General features: G+C 35.7%; 1 protein-coding gene across 3 annotated transcripts in view; it reads right to left on the bottom strand.

Annotated features, from left to right (window-relative positions):
• SEMA5A (semaphorin 5A) overlaps nt 1–22,429 on the bottom strand; it is a 312,341-nt gene that overhangs the window by 168,373 nt on the left and 121,539 nt on the right. For all 3 annotated transcript variants that reach the window (XM_053986784.1, XM_053986799.1, XM_053986790.1), the window contains one exon: nt 16,649–16,694. In XM_053986784.1, coding sequence (XP_053842759.1) covers nt 16,649–16,694 — 46 coding nt within the window. The remainder of the gene's footprint in view (nt 1–16,648; nt 16,695–22,429) is intronic.

The raw sequence follows: 22,429 nt of genomic DNA, 5'->3' as shown, positions 1-22,429 counted from the left end.
TCTGTAGGCAAAGCAACATTTTATTTTCACAATTTGTTTTTAATATAGCTAATTTGGTAAAAAACAACAGTCCAGCTCACTTTTGACACTGTACTTTCATAGTAGTTTCTGGCCACCTACTTTTAATACAAACTGTCTGCTCTCCTCTTCTTTAATATTTTTAAAACTTGTCTCTTTCCTGTTTAAAATACGCTTGCTGCTCTTCTCTGCTCCATATTATGACATCTGTTCACAACAATGTGGCTCTCAGTTTGTCAAAAAATAAATCTTATTAAAGAGTCTAATCTAGAACCAGTACAGCAAGTAACATTATCATCTTCTCAGTATTACATTTTCCTCCATCTATTTAAGAGTTAAGCTTCTGAGACCTCTGTTTGTTTCCTAAGCCCAGAAAAAATGTCCTCTGTGCTTGATTGAAGTCCTGACTATGGTCTCAGAATTTAAAATGGCAAACTAGACCTAGATGAATTGTTCAGTCTTATAACACAAGAACACATAGAAGCCAAGAATCACTCTGCAGAAAAATTCAAGAAAAGAGGTTGTTGCATGTTTTAAGTAATAGCAATTATTATTATCATCATCATCACCACTATTATCTTTATCATTATTGAGTTTATGAAGTTGAGAAGGAAATATTGTAACATTCCTTGTACAGGACTATATTAAAATTGACTGTGATATCAAAAAGGCCTGTACTAGCAAAAGTGACAAGCATTCCAGAAATTTCATTAGAGGATTTGGATTTTACACCTGGAAAAATAAGAACTTACAATAGATAAAATTTGTAGAGACAGTAAGCATTTAGGCTTGCCACTGACTTATGTGAGGAGGATGCACCCGTATGAACATGCAATGTTATATAACTTTTTTTCTAAAATGTAATTGCTATCCATGGGGACTGCTAAAAAGGTTCTGTTCAAAGAAGTATTGATCCTCAGCTCCTGCGAAATAATGCTAAGAGCCTCTTGAAAGAAGAAAAAGTGCTGAAAAATTTCTTGTCATTAGGTAGGTACTAATGCATATCGAGACATAAATAGCTATGCCTATTAATAGCAGAAGCCTACTCTGAGCATTAATCAGTTTATAAATCAATTACTTCTGTGTAATAAGATCCCCATCTGTTCTTCAATGAAAGAGTAACCTCAGATATGCTTTGTCTACCAACAGGATTATTCATCAGATTTCCAGTCAGCTCATTTTTATAAGCTATTTTCAGGATTCTCTGAGTATTACCAAGCATATAATTCAATCTGATTGTTGGTATAGCAATAAGACACGAGAAGGGAAGAATATATCCTAGATAGAGTCTGTAAGGGTAGCATTTTTGTTAGCTTTCCTTTCCAAGAGCTTTGCAGAGAGGTTGCACTGCATAATGCACACTCAGATGACAAAAGGGACACATTTCTGCTCTCCGAGTTATTTCTTCAAGAAGAAGACTACTTTAGCAGTCCAGCTGTCCTAGTGTTCATGACAGCAGCAACAGCAGAACTTATATAAGGAACCAAACATTCTCCCGTGAGGACCTTGCTTTCCACTGTCCAGAAGAATTAAACACTCTTCACGATCTCAAGCACATTATGGATGTCTAATCAAGCAGGTGACAAATACAAAAGAAGTTATTCCACTTCTCTAAAAATTGCTGTAGGTACTTGTTACAGTCTATTTACTTTCAAGACAAAAAACCATAGATTTAGATAATCCTTTTTCTGATGTGACTTATACCAAATATGCTCTGACTGGTCTGAAAACTTGCAGAATTTGCTTTTGTGTTCCTCTTCTGAAAACAAAATAGGAGGGAAAACAAACTCCAGTTGGAAAAGGGGCTCAACCAATATTCCCGTGGCTGTTGCAAGAGTGCATTAACATCAGAATCAGTAACATCAATATTTATAAACTTCCACGCAGCAATTACACTGTCTGTTCAACAGGCATTTTAAAGCAATGTCTATACCACAGACAAGTAAAGGATATCTCAACATGCTTCAATTAACACAAACATCTGCTACTCCAGTCCCATGGTATTAAGAAGTCTGGTGCACAGTCTGCATACAAGTCCATGCTCCTACAGCTGAGGTTGCCATAAATCCTTGTGCTAGCCAGATTAATGCACCTCCAGTATGCCACACATATGCACAGCCACTACAGCACTTCCAGCAAGGTCTACACTGGGCTGCAAGGGGAGCAGTGCAGCACTATCCAAATCCACCCACTCATTCATCTATCAATGATTCAAAATGACAGACCTGAAGGGTTTCAAAAATTCAGCTACACCACATGAATGTCAGCAAAAGCAACACTAGCCAGCTCTAACAGCACATCACCCTGTCACCCCAGAAGCATGCCACAGTCACATTTGAGAAGTCTTGTGGGCTTCCTTTCTCTCAAAACCATAAGCTTGTATTACACAAAGGCATCAAATCTGGACAGGACTTTTTCAACAATAGAAACAAGGATGACTAAGGAAAGTGTTGAATCATTCCCAAAAGCTTTTCCAAGTTCCATTACAAATTGACTAAAAAAGCTTCTCAGAGCTTGAATTAAATATCTGCAAAATGAGAAAAACCAAAGAGTCTTCTGAGTCCTACTGTTTAGGAAACTCAAGCTGCAGAAGAGAGAAATCCAAATCCATCCTGTGAATCAGATGACAAAGACACAAGTAAATCTTACACTCAAAAGCAGTATGCTAGCTTTTGGACTGTTAATTCCATTTCACTTTCCAGTTCTCACTGCCTCTTTGAGATTTTCTACTTCACACAGAAAATACAAAATATTTATTAGGAATATAAAATACTTTATTCTAAATGAGACAGAAAAGTAGTCAATCTCATCTATTATTACAATCCATTATATGTTTTCAGTGGCCATCTCTTAAGAATGGCTGGAAGGGACTCTGGAGATCCTCTAGTCCACCTCCCCTGTTAAAGCAGATTCTCCTAAAGCAGGGTGTGCAAGATCACATCCAAGCCAGTTTTTATTATCTCCCTAGAAGACCTCCATTCTGTTTTATCTTAGAATCAAGGGAACTTTTGGGAACAGGATCGACTGATAAGTGCAATTTTCCAATTAAATTATCTTAATTTTATTCTAGTTACATTATGGTTTGGGGCTGTGGTGGCCTAAAAATAAGTTTCAATTCAGATAGATTTAACACCTCTAAAAATGGAGCTTGATATTTGCGTGCTACACCCTGCCCAGCATAAAAGGAGCACATCAGTTTATCAGCTGTACTAAGTCCATTATACCTAAGAAAATTAGGTTTTTCCTACCGGAGGAGCAATTTGAGAACCACTTGATTGCGATGCTTTTTCGCTCATTTTTCCCTTTCCTACTTTTGAGACAAAAAATATTTTTATTTAGCCACTCCATTTCACTGTCTGCATCAGTATCATTTCAGAGGCCAGATACAGGCAGCAGAGGGGCTGTGTGATTCCAGATGCACAGCACCAACACGCTGCCCTGACTGAAGATTTAGAAGTTTGAATGACTTCAGATACTCCCCGGGCCTTATTCAAGTCTTCACAGACTACCTTTCAGCCAAGAAACTCGAATGACTACACCCAGGATCCGCAAAGCCATTTGCAGATCTTCACAGAGATTGTGCATCTGGAGAGTCTCAATCACCTGTTCTGTAAAAATGTTGGCTGAAAACTATGCATAACAGCCGGGTAAACAGCATTGGCCTTCCTCCTCCAATCTGTTAATCACACATATGTACTGCCTCCACCTTGCTCCAGAGCTCCGTGAGTCTTCTCTGCCATGGTGATCATGTGGGTTTTTTGCTGATGTTTTTTTCCTTGGCTGGCTGGCTTCCAGATTCTAGATTTGTGACCATTTTGTGGCCATTTTAAAAAGGGCTGCTTTTCGTGCAGTGTATTTAGCCAGACCAGATGTTCTTCTTGAAGAAATTACTAGTTTTAATCCTCTTTTCTCCTCAGATTTTATCTTTCAGGACTCCATTTTCTTTGCTACACTGACTAAAGCTCTTTCATCTATTTGGCTCTGATTTTCTACACAAACCAGAATCAATCTGTGTTTTAGCTTTTTGGGGGCTGTTTGGTGTAGGTTTTTGGTTTTTTGTTTTTGTTTTTGTCCTGAAAGGTAACCTCCAGTTTCCTGGCACTTTTTCTTCAACTGGCTGTTTAGAATCAGCAGGGAATTTATACACGGCTGGTTCTCCCAGCAAGGACTTCATGATCCTTTCTGTTATGTTCGCATTGCCCATATACCTGCTGTTCTGAAAAAGTCTGGCAAATATTCTTCACAGATAAAAACAACACATTTTTGCAGTAAACACTGAACTTTCCCCATTTGGAAAGTCCTAACTCCATCTGCAAGATGCGTTTGTCCTAGCATGATTTCTCAGGCTACAAGATATATTTTGTTTCCAAGTTCACGTGGGTGATTAGCAGAGACAGGCCTTCCATAGCATTATCAGTGACCTTTGTATGTTGCACCAACTCTAAAATGCATTTATAGAGTTTCAGTCTGATTGGATTCCTTCACAGGAATATATTTTTACCTGTGTTCCAGCCTGTCCAGCTACTCTTCTCTGCAACTTGCAAGTCCCAGTGAGAATGTAACTACTAGAAACCAGCAACCCGTTATTTCATCATGTAACTACTAGAATCATGCTACCTGTTATTTCACCACAGAAATTTCAGCAATTTTGGTGAGGGAAATACAATTATTTGTTCAACATTTGCCTGGGTAGATTTATCATTCTTTAAGGTCAACTAAATAAAGTGCAATTGTACAATGAATAATACCTTCTTACATTTTGTATTTTATTTTATAGAAATAAAAATGACTGGACTTTTTTCTTCCTCTACAATTGAAAATGAAAGCAATTCTTCCTTTTGTATCTCGTAGCTGGGCATGTAGCTGAAAAATCAATGAAACTACAAATTTAAGTGGAAAAATATACTTGGTTTACACAGCAAGCCTGCTTTTCTAGATTATTTTCACATGATTTTCCATGCATCAGTTCCCAAGTTTCAAATTTATTTCTCAGCCTCCATTATGGGATAGCTAGAGTACAATAACCTAAATACAACTTCAGGAGGAAAAACAAAAGTAGCTGATTCTTATCTGATTTATTTCTTATAAAATAAAATTCTTGCTGCTCTTCCCATCCCCCATGGGATTCAACTGCACATGTGCTTTCTGCTTTCCTCCTTCCACCCAAGGCTGCTTGGACAGGGATTTCTATATTCCTTCCTAGTCACCTGTCCCTGCTTCCACCACTAGAATATTTATTTATTTTACTTGAGCTTAGTTGGAAACTCATTATGCATCCGTGCAGGTCTCCTGACACCCTTGCTGTTTTCAGTATGGACCATTTTATGTCAAAAAAACCCAAACCAGTTTACAAAGGATTTTGTCTACATATAGATTAGCATGCGAAATTCTCCACTCAGCTTTAATTTGCCAATGCATATGCAGAGTTTTGTCGAGTACATCTCATTCAGCTCTATTTTCTCATGCTGAATAGCACAATATTCTACAAGTAACACCACTAACAAATGTGTGAGAAAATACTGTGGAATCATGCCTAGAGCAGTCTTCATAAATATATGATGGCATATTTTTGATCTTCTACGAACATACTGAATTATTGTTTCTTCAGACCTGTCCTGACATATTGTAAAAGCTTCATTAATAAATCCTAGCCTAATTGAAGTAAGAAAAAATGCCACTGTGAAAGGTTTTGTGCATATTTGACAGTAAAAAACTTAATTCAGATATTTTTATTGCCCAGGTATTCAGAAAAAAGAGTATGCATAATTATACCGAGTAACAAAAATAACCATGCACCTAGGAGTCAGAAATGGTTTCCCTGAGAAAGATTTCATCTCATCAACGGAAAGTAAAATGTGTGCAAAAGTCTGAACATTCATGCAGATGAGCTTCCACAGTTCCACTTCCCTCAAAGCCTCTCCTCTTGGTTTCATAGTTCTCGTAATAACAAAGCGGGGGGAAAAGTAAAGAACAGTTTGACCTTTCATTATTTCAGGTCCCTGAGATGAATGGGAGAAGGCACACAGTCATCCCCAGAACTGCCCAAATATCTTGGCAAAGGCTTGGAGCTTATGAACTATTACCCTTACAAGCAGGATTCCCACAGACAGATACCCTAAAAGCAATGCTGTGTATAAATACTGGGCAGTTACTGTATTTTCCATTCAATGTGGCTTCAGAATTAATTCATTCTGTCATTCATAGTTAAATGTAATTAACAGAAAACAATGTCACATAAATGTACCAGACACGGTATTTAATTTAAAATGCTCAATTCAAAGGCTCGGAAAGTCAAAAAAAAACATAACAGCATAAATCTGGTGGGTATTTTTCCAAAAGAGTGGAAAACATACAACTTAATATCCACCCTACCTCTAGAAATATTTACTAATTAATCAAATTATCTCCAAGGTGATTTCAAAATTCTGAAAACTCATGCCTACCTTAGTTTTCATTTAGAAACTAAAGTATTAAGAAACTGAATCACATAGCACATAAAAATGGTCAATGTCACAATGAAGTTTTTATTTAACTAATAATTAAAATAAATTTATTTTGCTTCTGATGCAGTTACTGGTTTCTCCTAGAAGTGATTTCCATAAGGTTGCTTTATCCTGGGTACCCACATATACGTGAAAATCTGAGATTTTCTCAGGTCTTTGATTTCTAATAAACCTAACTGAATCAGACAGTTTAAAACCTAAACCATGTTTTGTGGCTATTTCTGACTACTAAAATGGTAGTTATATCCTGGGAAAAAGACCTGTAGGTTTTCATCAAGGGGGTAATTTTCAAAATTGAATATAGACATAACTGTAGGTATAAATATTAACCTATAATAAAACTCCATCTTTATTAATTTATTTTCTTTTAACTATTTGGTTTTCATTACTTATATCAATCTGAATTGCTATAAATATCTCAATATATATGAACAGGCCCAAGAACAGACCCTGTAATTTCTCATTTCCCATAACTTTGTAATGGTTTGTTCTTTTCCTTTGGTATTTTGATTATTTGTTTGGAAAATCAGTATACCAACCACCATTACATCCCTGATTTGAAGAGGCAAATAAATTTTTCCCAGGCACTAGAGCAAACATATAAAAGTCAGAAATGCTGACTGAAGAAGACAGTATTAAATCAGGGAAGAAAATTAAACATACAGCACATAAACCTGTAACTAACTTAACTCTGTAATAGATCAGCCCATATTCAATTCAGCTTTGCTTAAGAATGCACAATAGTGGTCACACAGTCTTCATGTTCATACTGTTTGCAGAGTTCAGAAACCATGACAGGAAGAGCTTGACACACATTTTACATACTATTTACTCACAATGGAAGCCTGCTGCACATGGGTGATGCAGAAAAAAAAAAATCTTATTGTCAAGTTCAGTAGAGATGCTTAACTAAAAAAAAGAAAAAGGTGGCATTTATTCATTTATTCTTCCCTGTGCACTCAACATTCTTCCTCCGAAGCATCAGAAAGTTCAGAACTCAGATATTAGTGGATCCTGTGCTCGGGTGTAGAGCTATCCCCATCCACCAGACAGAGAGCTTAAACACCTAAGCTCAGACTCCTAGTTCCATTTTGAGGACAAACACCTAAAAGTAGGTGTTTGAAGGCAGAAAAACTTTAAGCAAAATACTGACATCATAAACAGCAACATTATTTCTCTTAATTGCTTTATGGGCAAGATTATGTCCTTTAGAGGGCAATTTGTTCCACTGAGCATTTGGGAATTGCTTGTGGTCTGTGGGGATCTAGATTTGTCTGCCTTCAAATAAATCCAAAATAACAGCTAAACAAAAAATTTAATACAGAAAGTCTCATATATGTGTCTAAATCCAGATATTTCAAAGGACATTTATCTTTCAATTTTAATAAATTGATTGATTTCCATAGTTTGACATGATTTATCACTCCCAGACTTGACAGCAGAAGCATCATATTGAGGTACCATCTGGGATGGGTAAAACAATACATGCCAAAACAGACAAGAACTAAAAACGGGGTAGGGAAAAGGCAGTAGAAAAATAAGGATAAAGCAAAATGAAGGAAAAAGATATGCCAAAATATTGGATAAACCTATCAGAGTAAAACAACTTTACTCCTCTATTCTCAATTCAGGAAAGGACTAGCTTCCTGTGTTATCACTAAGCAGTGTCTCTCAAACATTTAGGAGCAACAATCCACCTCAGAAGTTGGGCTGAGTGGTGTTGACCAGGCAAGTAGCATTCTGGAAGCAACCCTCTCTTTGTGCCATGAACCATTTAGGAAAGTAGGCCCTCCTTTCCACACATTCCTGCATGGAATCCTCACCAACCAACGTTCTTGTTGCAAGTTCCTCCAATCTGTCCTTCTACCTAGGTTATAGAGGCAAGTGTCCACGTCTCTCAGCCTCAGTATGGCTGCTTTGTTTCCTTAAAAGTTTAAAAATCCTGAGTTTTTCTTAACTATAGCATAAAAAAACTAGTCTAACCTTGAAAATATTTACACTTCTTCCCAAGGAATGAAGGGAACAGAACCTTTTGCCTTATGGAAGAGCCAGTTCTTCCCATAGTTCAGCAGTTGAGTGCATCATTTAAAGTCAGAGGCTCCTTAGAGCTGAGGGTCAAGATGTAAGATGCGTATCTTAAATTTTTTTGCCCTGTGGTGAGGGAACATGAGGCTGCTCCACCATTTTTCTATCACTCAAGGTTTAAATGTGGGTCTTCTTAATTTCATAATTTTTTAAATTTCATCAACCAATTGCAAGGGACACTACAGACCAAACAAAGCCTGTGGCTGAAAAAAATGTGTCTTTAAGGCTGCTCTTTGAATATGTATGGCATACAAACTGTGGTTGGAACTCTAATTAATTGTTCCAGGCCAGAACACACAATGAAGTTCCATAGCAGGAACTATCACGGTCTGTAAGCAAAAATCGATAAACATGTTTGCAAACACTCAGTTACAGATATCATGTCTTCCAGAGGATACTGCATATTCCATTTCTTTTCTAAATTGCTCAGCACTGCAGCATCCAGTTGCCAAAGAGCTGGAACTCTTCATCAGCAACTGTTTGTGGCAAATTCTCCACCTGACAAGACAATATAAGAATTAAGACAATCTGCCTTCAGTCTCTATACTAGTAGTTCTGCTCTCATTTTCTACAGTTTCCTAACATTTCTGAGCTTTCTCAGTATAGAGGTGACACTGAAAGAGGCTGATAGTCAAAGAGAGCTTGTGTCCCTCCATAAATATCACCCTGTTGTCATAGGATGCTGCTTGAGTCCAGAATTAGCTGAAGTATGCCAGGTTGTATACAGTCCAAATATTTGGAAAGCAGCAGCCTGATTTATTTTCAGACAGATTCTACTTGGTGATTGCTCTTGTGTAATTGTAATGATTTATGGTTTTAGTGAAAACATGAACTAGTGTCACCTTCTGAGAAAAAGCCATTTCCACAATTACCTTTTGTGCGTGTAATGCAGTGTGGCTGACCACCATAGATAATACCAGGGAAAAGTATCAGGAAGGGTGAAATTATTCCACTAAAAATTCCAAATCAGCTGTTTCAGAAGTATCAGCTGTAAAATGTACACACATACTTTTTGATATCACCTCTATTTGTCATGAAAAAGAACGCCCTCATATTATATCGTTGGGAGATCCAGGATTCCTCTTTCTCTTGAAAAAAAAACAAATGAAAGAAAAAAAAAAAAACACAAAAACAAACCCTCAAATGTTTAATACCTAAAGAAAACAGAAGCTTTACTTCAGTGCAAGGGAAAACAATTTAGTACCTATTTTGCCTTCTTTACCACAAAACCAGAACAGAAGATTACTGTAAACATTCAAGAAATGCAGCCTAACAAGCAGAGTTAAGGGGGAAAAAAAGAGAATAAAAAAAGCTAAGCGTCTTGGCTAAACAGACTCATTTGTCTAGGAATACACTTGCACATGTATTTTAGTACTGGCACTAAACAATGACAGATACAGCAAATAAATGAAGAATTACATCTCTGCCTGGTTTTCTTTCTCTACTCTTTTCCTCCATCTCTGAAAATACTAACACATACAGATAAGCCAAACCAGCAGCAAAGCCCTGCCAATTTGCCAGCACTCTTTTTCTTCAGTTAGATGCTTTTTAAATTTACATTACAAATTTCAATTGTACTGAAGGGTAGGAAATCACAAATTCTGGAGACTAAAACCCTCCAATTTTGTAGAAGCCAAGTGTAAATTAATAACAAGCAGAAATGAGCAGAAGAGTAACACATCCAGTTGGCTGTCCTGCATGCCCTCTCTACAGTTTTTTAGTGGGAGTCTGCATATGAACTTAAAACATCACACACAGGAAAAAAACCCTAAAACAATTAGCTGATATGTGTAACCACACCTCTGCAGATGAAAAATCCCACACATTGAAAGAAAATTCAGAATGCAGAGGGAATCAGTACTTGGCCAAATACAACCTAAATGGTTTTAGAACAGTAGCCATCCTCTGACTAATACATAGGTGAAGCTAAGAGCACCAGCTGTTTCAATAACTGTTTCCAGAAAAAAATTTTTAGCAGAAAGGAAGCACTGTCTGCTGGTAACTGATTTTTCACAAATATGTTGTAAAAAGGAATATCAGGATTTGTGTGATCTAACATGATTTATCTAGGTTTAGGATCTAATGTGCTTTATCTAGCTTTCAGCTGCATGTAAAAGAGGTCACTTGGGTAAAGATTAGATATGTGAAATTACGCACTGATAGCTGAATTCATCTTTTTCTGGCTTTGATGAAGTTTTACATTTGGTCAGTAACTATTGTTATGCAAGCAGAAAACAAGATAATGAAAATACTACTGGGATCGCAGGAAAAGAACTGGAATACAACAAGTTCATTTATGCCTGCTACAAAGGACTAGCTCTGGCATCACAAATACTTATAAATCTTCTTTAAATTTCCAGTAGTCTAATTTAATTATTTGTGCACTTATTGTATAATCAAATCCAACAATCTGCCACCAGAAAGGTATCAACAAGAGGAAGAGGTACTTGACATCAGTGGCATTGTACCACCCTTTGCCTTTTTGTCATTTTTTTCTTTTTTAAACTCTGCTCTCAGCACCAATTTAGACAAAAGGTAACAGTGTGCAAATACCTCTGCACATTTTGCTCATCCCTCGCACCAAAACAGACATTGGCACTAGCTCTATTATTTTTTGGTCACTCTGTGGGATTTGGTCACCTCAGTCTTCTTTGGAAAGTTTTATAAGCACAAGTTGCTCCCTTCACTTCCAACCTTTTGAGGAACTTGGAACAGCATCAAAAGTAACACTAACTTATGCACTCTGCTTATCCATTGTGCATCCTAGGCCCAAATGTGAAGGGCCTAGGAAGAAACAGTACTTTGGTGACTGATGCCACCTTCACATAAAAAAGGGAGAAAAGTACCTGTAAAAGGGATGAATACTCTCTATTCCCCTCACCCTTGAATAGATACCAGACACAGGAGAACTCAAGAGAGTTTTTTTCATTTGTTTTGTCTGTTTTCCCCCTGCTTAGACACTCGAATAGAATGTTAAATCTCAGTCTTCTTGGCATTCCAATATTCCCAAACTATGATTGTCATCAGTTAAGGACATCCTTTCTTGAGGTCCCTTATGCCTTAAAGTGTGATATCAGAGAAAATATTTCTTGCATTTCCTTTTCAGCACAGTTGCTTCACCCCAAAATAAAATGATGATTCATCAGGTTTCCTTTGTGTATTTCACAAATCAGGCATCTGTTACACAAATAGCGACTGTAAGTAATGTACAACACAAAAGAAATGGATTGAAATACAGTAAATATGATATTCAGAAAAATAATAAAGCAGCCTTTTAAGGATTCTATTTATTTAGTGACTAAAAAAACTTGAAGTTAAAATATTAAAGCAACATTCCCTTTATCTCTGAATTTGTTGATTATAACTACAAGTGTTTATCAACAGCATAAAGTAAAGTTTTGATCCTACATAACTAATTAGAACTTTTCCTTTTGTTCATAGCAAAGGGAACTCGAGAGCACTGACCCAAAAATTAACTGTAAGGAGAGTTTGAGTGATTTTTGCCTCCATTTTTTATAGACTTGGCTAAGTACCATTTTAACCAAAGACAAATTAAGGTTATGAAGGTTTCTCACAAAAGATATAGTAATCCCTGTTTATAACAATAGCAAACAATTGTTATTTTCAAAATGGAATTACAACTCTGGTGAGGATTTGATTTATTTAAAATATTTAAAATTAAATTTTGTTAATAATTATACTATGTATTAAAATTCAGGTAAAGTTCGAAAAAGCATTTCAGGTTATGTATATGAATTTTTAAGAAACCTCCATCAGGGAATCAAATTCCCTCTTTATTTCACATAGGTACACAAAAAATATATACTCAAAGAAGAGTATAATTTACTTAACTCATTATTTAGCCTACCATCTAGCCATTAATGTCTCATATCAAAATGAACTATCACATGTAACATCTATTTCAGACACTTGACACATGCAAACAATAGCAAGAATTCTCTTAGGTAAAATTTGTTCTCCAAAGTAGCTCCTTTTCCAGAAGATTCATAGTTCCAATTTTCCCTTTAATTCCTTGAATGCCTTGTTAATAGATGTGCATGTAAAAACACATATACACAAACACATCTATAAATCAAAATCCTCAAGATTCCAGAATTTAAAGTTGAATAACACACATAAAAACAAAATTATTATATTCTTAGCCTGTATGAAGAATTTAATCTGAATCTTGCAGTAAAAATGGGCTAAAATTGCCTTTAAAAGCAAACTCTGAGGTATGTGTTGTTCTAACTGAAAGATGTGCAGGTTCTGAATGAGAATAAGACCTGTGGTGAGCTATGTAAATACAGAAGCAGGTTCTTCTGAGCATCCCAAATAACAAATAGACTTCATAGATGGAACATTTACATGAGAAAGGCAAACTCAAGCATGTGCCCTGTAAATGCCTTAATGACCTGAGTTTATAAAGAAGTTCACCTTATGGAAGAAGAAAAGATGCACACTTTGTATGTTTGTGAAAAGATTATGCAGGCTGGCTTATTGTTTATGGCAACTGTAGCATAAAGACTTTTATAAATCAGCATGTATTAGCTTTTTACTCTTTACAGACACATCAGCAAATTTGTCATGTAGGTAGACACAAATAAATGTTTGAATTTTGAAGCTTGCATTTCAAAAAATTAGAAAAAAAGAAAAGGTGAGAACAGATACTTTTGACAGCCACCCACCACATAATGCCAAAGCTCATTTAAAAACTACCACTTAGATTTCTGCTTTTATATTTTAAGAAATATAACAGAGTTTTCAGGAAATCTAGCTTTCATCTTGGCCAATGTTTTTATGGATGACTCTACTGTTACTTGAGGTGAGCAATAACAAAGCAAAGCTCACAAAACAAATCCATGCAGAGTCAGGACTTCTCTGTCTGTGAGCCTGCTATTGCTGCAGAGAGATAAAATATTTGCCCTTCTACAACCCCAAAGAGTGCTTCTTCCCTAATCCATAATCATTATGCATGCATTGTTCCAACAGGCAGCTTTGAACAATTTGACTCTTAGGCTTCTCCGTCAAGAGCTTAAAAGGCTTTCACTTGCTCTATTCTTCTTTATTCTTCTACACAAAGAAAATTGCTGAGATACATCAAATACTGGATTGCTAAAGATATTATCATATGAAACTTGCTTATTCAAACAACATGCTCTTCCTATAAAGTACAGGGCACAGAACCATGACATGTGGGATGACAACTTTGATGTACCCACAATGGGCAGCGATGTCTCAGCACACAGCACCAGCTCATGTTTAAATGCACATCCTGTCTGATGCACTCTGGAAGCATACTAACCCCACTTTTACAAGGGATTAACTGCCACTAAACTGGTGGAAACAGGACCTTTTTAATAGATGTTCCACATTTCTTTTCTGATAACTTGAATTTCAAATGGATGTCTGGTTTTGGTTTGGGTTTTTGGTTTTTTTCCAATGACAATTATGTTGTGTTTACAAACTATTTTCCAGGCATACACTTATAAAAGACAGGACATACACATATTTTGGCCCAAAGAAATTTTTGAAAACGTTTGCAAACAAGAAATCAGTATTTAATGCATTGCTTTTTAGAAAGCTTTCCTATTACAGAACAGCATCTGGTAATCTTGCAAAGTCTGATAATGCTGTAAAAGAACACCTGTTTATAAAATGTCTATCTTTCCAAAAATACAGAGAAATTTGTAAACAAAATATTTTCAAATATGATTTTACTATAAATATGAGATTATTACTGTTGCAGTTTATTACATGTAACATGAAGCCTATTGTCTTCCCAGTGGCAGTGTATGCAAAACTAATATATTTCAACAAACAGTTAGGCATGACAGATGAAGAAATGAACTTGAACAAAAATAACTGAAGCGTGTCAATGGTCAAAATTTAGTTTGAGGCATTCCCTTTGTTTTCCAGAGAGAAAAGTACAATAAGAAAGAGTCAACTGATGAATCAGTTATTATTAAAAAAAAAACAAAGTGCCAATGCTAAGGAAATAAAGTTATAAAGGTCTAATTGAAAACTGTAGAAAAGTAGGATGCAAATTGTTCCAGTTTGATTCCATGTTGGAAGTATTTGCTGTGCAAGAGAAAAAGTCAGTAATTTTTCTCCTGGTTGCCACACAGAATAGCAAAACTAGAGCTTGAACAATTTTCTAAGACAATTAAACAACAAGTATTTGGATTGTCTTGTTTCTAGCCTTTTTTGTCTTGTCATTGAGCTATGCTGAAAGTCTCTCATTGCTAGCACTTCACTGTGTGCCTTTTTTCCAGATGTGAAAACGTGGCTTATTAGCTCGTGAAACATCTGCATGTTTTTACAAAAGCTGGGTCATCCAAAAAAAAAAAAAAAAAAAAAAAAAAAAAGCAAAAAAAAAAAAAAAAAAAGCAACATAAGTAGAATTAAATGAGATTTTTTTTCCATTATTACTAGGACAAAAACTATGTGAAGAAAAAGAAATGTTAAAAGAAAATTCCTTCTGTCCACACATGAAATGTAGAAGTGCTCAGTCCCTTGCCAAACAAATGCTAACTATCACATAGAGTACCAATGAGTTAAACAACAAGCTTTATTTTTCCCCTGAAATTCCATCATTCTGTTCTGCTAGGATTTCATACAGCTTTTGTTTTGCTTCCCACTTTTGTTCCTGTCTCTTTCAACCATAATACCAGATTACAAGACAAGACCTGATTTTGTTGTTTAGCTGATTTGGAAATCCTAAATAATTCACCCTAATAATTAAAACCAAGGCTTCAGTCACCTCACAGCTGATTTGGAGCTGCCAAAACTGGCATATCCAAGGAAATACATCTTTTGGATAATGGCTGTCCTGAGGCACTCTAACAGAACTAGAAGTGAAGTAGAAGGAAAGAAGAGGAAGATAAAATCTGGGAAGGAAAAACATGAAGGAGTCATAATGGTAGGCTTGAAAATAAGGGGGGGAAATTGAATACTAGGTGTAGGGATAGTAAAGATATGCTGGTGAAAGGAAAAAAAAAAAAGAATTCTTTTGATTTAGAAACACAAATTCTCTAAAGATTCGTTGAAGAATGTTAGAAGACAGAGAGGCAAACAAGTGGTACTACAATACTGAGGATAAAATAAGAAACTTTACCAAAAGTCAATTTGAGAAGACTGTTTAAAGGCATAAGACTGAAACCTAGTAACCTAGTATAACATCAGCAGTATGATTTCTGTGCTCAGTTTGCAATTTTTTTCTGATTGGAGTGAGAAGGGGTCTGGTTGAATCAGCACAATTATAAACCTCTGTAGTCTACAGATTTCTCCCTCATTAGTGAATTCAGCCTACTGATACATGTCCTAACAAAGGAAAGTCATGAACTTCAATCTATGAATTAGCAGTATAAACTACAATGGCACCATCAGACACCTCTTAGTGCAGCCTCTCAACAAGACTCTTTAGGACTTAAATTATTTGTCAGGATATTGAATATGGCACAGAAGATGAAAGTAGACAGCCCAAATACTGTATATTAAAAGTGCTTGGTGAGTCACAGCTTTAAACACCAGCAACAAAATAGAATATTTATTAATATTGCAATTTTGATTAAATATAAGCTAACATCAGATCTTGTTTCTAGCAGTCTGGGAAGGCAAATAAAATCTGAAAGCCTAATTAAAGCATATACAAGTTGTTTTACAAATCACAAGGACAGACTTACCTGAAAGCATTTTACTTTTCTGTACTCAACTGTATAGTATTACTTCATGAATTAATAGGGACAGTACTGAACCTAAAGGTAGTTAATTTTAAATTGTATTAATGAAGAGTATGAAAATCCACTCTAACAAAATCACAGCAGAGTAAGGCAACATCAGATCTGTATGGCCTGGGACAAAGGCTAAACTGGAATTAAAAGGGATAATATGACTTATATAATAAGGGAACAGAAAAAGGACAAAAACAGATGCATATTTATGTGTAGCTATGAAGCTTATGAATATCTTGATTATCGGCTTTAAAACATCTGGTTACCTTCATCTTGCAGAAGAATTAAGGAAACAGAAATAAAACATACCTGTATTAGAGAGAGATCCTCAAGCTTCAATCTGAAGAGGTAGTTTCTGGGGTTAAAAAAATAGCAGATAAAAATGAATTGTTACTCATGTTTCAGTGAAAAACCCAAATGTTACCACTGTTTAAATAAAAACATAATTAGTGACTATAAAGGCAGAAAAAAATTTAAAAGTGACAGGTATTCAGGGCTTCAAATTCTTTCAGAGGCTGTCTTAATACACAGCCCTTCGGGATAAGAACTAAGCTAATTTCTAAAACAGATTTTCAGTCTGAAGGTCTGGCTGAACATGAATAAAGTAGATATTTAAACTGCATGCATGTACATCTAATTCATTGCTCCAGTCTTCCTTTAGAATCAATGGGAAGAAATACTCAGTGCTGTGGCAAATCCGTGTCACCAGTGCTGGATGTCTCCACCAGAATACATGGACAAGCAGATAAAAGCTCTCCATTTCTCCCCACAAAGATGGGAACCTCATGCAATTAGCTCAGCCACATGTACATAAATTTTGAAGCACAGGATCCCAGCATGACGGCAAATCTGAGTTTTCACAATTTTGAGCAAAGCCTCGCCCTGTGCGGTCTAATTTCTTCGAAGCCTAAGAATTTTTTTCCACAGACAGCAGGAGTTACACACAAACCAACCAAGCACAGTTTTCAAAAGCCTGTGAATTAATTGCAAAAATCTTCTTCACTCTGCCTTTTCTCTACAGCAGAATCACTGCACCTACAGTCTTTGGGAGGGGTCCAGGCAAATCACAAGCAAGACATATTCCTCCTCCACCTTTGTTTTCTTTCTTTCTTAGTTCTTATCACACCTCTTTTTCTTCTTTTCATTATTCATTTTTTCTATTGCATCCTCACAGAAGTAATACCCCTCAGTCCTCTTCTGCCTGTTTGTTACCTTATTTAAAACAATTCTGATTTTCCAATGCTACTACAGAGTGATTATGTTTTAGAGATGAAAACAAAAAGGATTTTTAAATAATAATATAAATTATTTCAATCTTAATTTATTCATAACAAATATGTAACACAATTTAAAAATTCACTTAAAGTAACAAAAAACCCAGATGGATAGAGAGATTATTAAATTTAAACTTGAACTTTAAATATTTGCACTACTTATTAATCATCTGCAATGTTAAATCCATGTAACTTATAGGCGTGTAATCAAAATTAAAATTAGGACAATTTTTTTGAGATAATAATTCCAATTCTTTCCAAAGAGGTATGAGGTATTGTTAAAGTGTACAGATGGTCAGAACCTATAGTTTACATCTCTATTTTTTCTTTTTTAAATGAGACAGAGGGAAGGAGAGAAGAACAAAACCAAATTGTGTCTAACACAGAAATAAAACTACCATGGCCATAATGGCTATCTTTACTTATGGACTCTCAGAAACAGCTATGAGTATTTATTTATTGACTCTGGCACATATATGGTCTACTTAAATTGTGGCTGTACAGGAACCATGTCACTAGTCTTTCCTAGGAGCATTGCTAAAGAGAATTACTCAAAATGAAGCAGTTGGGTTATTAAGAGCAAGAATTCATGTGAAAGTAAAATCAAGACAGAATACTTATTATTATACAGCTAAGTCACCACAAAGAAATAGCTATAATACTTGGGTTTGAGTCATGAAGAGACCTGAAGTGGATAAACAAAGAAAACAGTACTTTGCAAAACAATGTGTGCACACACAAAGCTTCACCAACAAGTTACATGCAAGTGGACTTGAAAGACTTTCACCAAAACACCAGGAACTAATGCATTATAGTCTTTATAACACCTCTACATTCCCTCTGTAAGGACAAAAAATACCTTCACTTCTGCAGAATGTTTTGCCCAGAAGTATTCAGCAGGGAGCATAATTACTTGGTCTGTTCCTCATCTTGGTGCATTTAAACTTCCATTACCCACCACTGTACTCTTTTCACTCTGATATCAAAGAAACAAACTTCTCTGCTGGTGCAAAACAACTATTTTTTTTCTTCCAGTGAAACTAAACTGCATCCTCAGCAAGTATAAACTGCTCTCTTAACTCGGTGGTATCAGACTCACAGGAATGGCACGTAAATGTCCCATCTCACTCTACAAATAAATGCAGTCTGTCTTGCAGAATATGTGAGCAGTATGGTCTCATGTGTTTTGTTTTCGGGTCCGTACTTCATAAAGATTTCAATTTGTATGTGTACTTCATCTTCAGATATCTGCTGAAAATTTATGCCTGATGAGGACTTTTTGGGCCAGATTATCAAATTAATAATGCCCTTTTATCATCTTCCATTCTGACATCATTTCAGCCTATTAAAAAGTAAGCTATTGTTCTGAACTGTAAAGATTCTAAACAAATAAATGCACAAACACAGTGCCAGCCTGAAGGAAAACAGACACTCAACATTTTTCTTGTCTTTTTTTTTCCTAGAAAATGAGATTTTTATCCTATTCAGTAGAGCACAACACTTCTACACATTAATATATTCAGTGTGAAATTAGAAAAATTGACCCTATAAGTGTTAGAGAGACTAAAATGTTTATATTCATGTGAATGATCAAGAGGCAGAGCTAATAAGTGTACATTTTTCAATTTCCTGTGGCTGCCAATAACCAATTAAAATATTTTTAGCTTTGTAAAGCCAGCAGAAGGAAAACTGAACAAGAAAAGCAATGTGCAAGAGACAGTAAAAACACCTTAGCAACATAAACTGGGCAAATGGACAGCACAGATTGACTGTGACTACATAAATAATTCTGGGCTAAGTGTCAAACTAGCACTCAGAGAGCAATCAGAGCTATTCCTACCTAGATGCGCCCACTTCAGTAAAACCTGCAGGATTACATTTAGCTTTACAAATCCAACAGTTTAATATTTTAAAGCATGCATCACTAGCACATGAGAGCTCGTTCAGAAAGCACATATACAAGAAAAAAATCTAAAATAAAATTAAAGAAATGAGCGTGACCGTAAAAAAAACACATAGGAAATGCAGTATTAATAAATCTGGCAATCCAAAGAAAAAGTCATTGCCAATTTTCATGACATGTGCAGAGCCATTATGCTTCTCACAAGACAGGTAACAACATTTTTTTCCAAGTGTTATTGAGATTATGTCCTGGACTGGCATTTTTCAGTTTCGGTTCAGCTTTATTGCAGTGCATTTATGCTTTGAAGGCAAGAAAGAATGAAAAAGAAAAATGAAATTACATTTCTGAAGCACAACTATGACCTCTTAGCACACAGTCCTGCTTCTTTTCCAAATATGGTGGCAATGAGCAAGACAAATTTTGCACGCTGGAACAAAACTGATTTGACACTGGCAGTAATTGGCAAATTTGTTTCCATTTGGTGCTTAATGAATGAGGAAAGCAAATATGTTACATAAATCTGCAAACAGAAGGACACTTAATGAGAAGAAAACACAACTACCACTGAGATAAAGCAACATCCTTTACTCCTTCAGAGATCCAGCACGCAGTAAGCATTTTGCTTTATATTCACAGCACTGAACAACTCTTCCAGCTCAGCTGTTATAATTAAAACCCATTAGTCAAGAGCCTGCTCAAACCCAAGGGTAAACAGTTCCACGGGAATCAGCGGGAACTGAATGAAAGCACACAAAAAGTATGCTCCAGTCACCTCCTTCACAACAATACATTTCAATCTATTGCAGTGAATATGTTCACAGCTAAAAGTATAAAACTAATCTTCTGTATGTTCCTGAATAATCCAAGTCAAAAAAACAGTTGAAAATGCATAAAGATTCCTAAGTATATCATGTTAGTAATGTTTGTTAAATCCAGCATTTTACCCTTTTCTCTGTGAAACTGCAAGCTGTAAAAACTGAATGGGACAACAGTAAATACTCTTGCATTAGACACAGACATGAATTAGAAGAACATTAAGATGGCACACACAGTTCAGGAAGACATGGATTCAGAATTAAGCCTTGTTAAAAAAAGATGGCAAAATATATATCATAATATTGCAGAAAAACTCCACAACCCATCATAAACCCCACCATGCATTTGCAATTGAAAGACTAAATCAATAAATAGGGGTTTCAGCAAACTCAGACACTCAGACACGCTGCCAAATCTCCTGGAAATAAACTAACAAACTAACAAAAGATTACTTCCTGTTCACTTCAAGAAACTAATTCACATGAAAGAAGAAAATTTTATTCAATTCACTGGGAGAAAAAAAATGGTAAGACTAAAAATGCAAAGTATAAACTCAGCATGAATTTCAGCAAAATTTCACAATTCCACAATTAAGACGGTAAAGTTCTGGGTGAAAGGCAATTCTAGTTTTTCAGTCTAGTAAAGTCAGCAAGTGGAAAGAAAATTTAAAGAAAAAAAAAATAAGGGCAAAAGGAGATAATCAATATAAATAAAACCATTATGTACAAAGTTTATTTGGTTAAATCATAAGTCTATAGGAAAAATATCTCAAAAAGCCAAGGGTAATACACCAGAAATAAAAGAAACCTTATACAAGTGTTCTAGTTGAACCATTTATGAAAATGGTCAAATTACAATAACAAAAAACAGAATGGTCAAAAGTTAATATATTATCTTCATTTTGCACGAAATGGAAGCCACAGCAAATGAGAATAATTAAATGAGAGGCTTATTGATAAATGCTGAAGATGTGAAAACAGTATATGCACAGAGATAAATATTTTCTGACTAGCTGGTCATGCTGATCCATCCTAAAAATTATGGAGAAGTAATTTTTGTTGTTCTTATTGCCCTTTTAAAATAATTTCTAAAATTACAGGTATTTTTAAGGAATGAAGATGAACCACATTTTATTAACATTCAAAGTAGTAAAAGGAAGACTCACATAATAATAAGCTGACCAGTGAAACAATGAGCTTAAACAGAATAAGAAAATCACTATGGGAGTCAATTATGATAGAATCCCAATAAAAATTGAATTAACCCACTCAAAGGTCCTGTGAAACCTGATTTCCTTCTCTGATGTGTTTTCCTCTGGATTAGTAAATCTTGCATTGCTTCCCTGTGGCTCTTCATACAGCCTCAGCAATGCTGGAGATCCTAAACACAGCACTCATGCACAGATCTTCAACAACAGCCAGATGTCACTTCCACATATTTCTTGCCATGGGTTTCTCCAGAAAAAGCAGAAAAGTACCAGATGCCCCTGCAGCTCTGGAGGTCTCCGTCCTCCTGAAGTCATGCCATGTCATCTCAAACTTCCATCAACATCTTCCTCTGTTGGCCTTGACTTCTCACACCCAGCACTCAAGCTCCCCCCAGCTGGCAATGGTCTCACAATATTTGACACCTGTCTGCCTCCAATGCATGTGGGTCAAGGATGTTTCTGAATATTATGTTTTAGTGCGGGTGAGTTTGTGAGATTATTGAGCTATTTATTTAGTAACCTGTTGTTGGATACAATTTTATCCTGAAATATCAGCTCAACCAAAATGTTAATCCTGCATTTCATAACTGTGGCTAACCAAATCTTTAATACTTTCTTCTATTGTTGCAACACATATGTCAAAGTACATGCCCCCAGTTTTTATATTTTGGCAGATATTACATATACTGTACAGTATTCACTCACATTAAGAGCCATGCAAATTCTATGTGGTCTTGTTACCATTTCATTGTTCAATATACTACTCTTCTGTTTCTTTTCAAGATTAATTTGAAATTAAATTTAAATGTTGCTGCTACATCTCCTCAAAAAAAAAAAAAAAAAACCCAACAATGGAAATGGGCTTAAAACAGAAATTTTAGACAGTTTGA

The sequence above is a fragment of the Vidua macroura genome, chromosome 1 (genome assembly GCF_024509145.1).
Source record: "Vidua macroura isolate BioBank_ID:100142 chromosome 1, ASM2450914v1, whole genome shotgun sequence".
Classification (NCBI taxonomy): Eukaryota; Metazoa; Chordata; class Aves; order Passeriformes; family Viduidae; genus Vidua; species Vidua macroura.
Note: the sequence above shows the minus strand (reverse complement) of the source record. Positions and strands in the feature narration are given on the sequence as shown.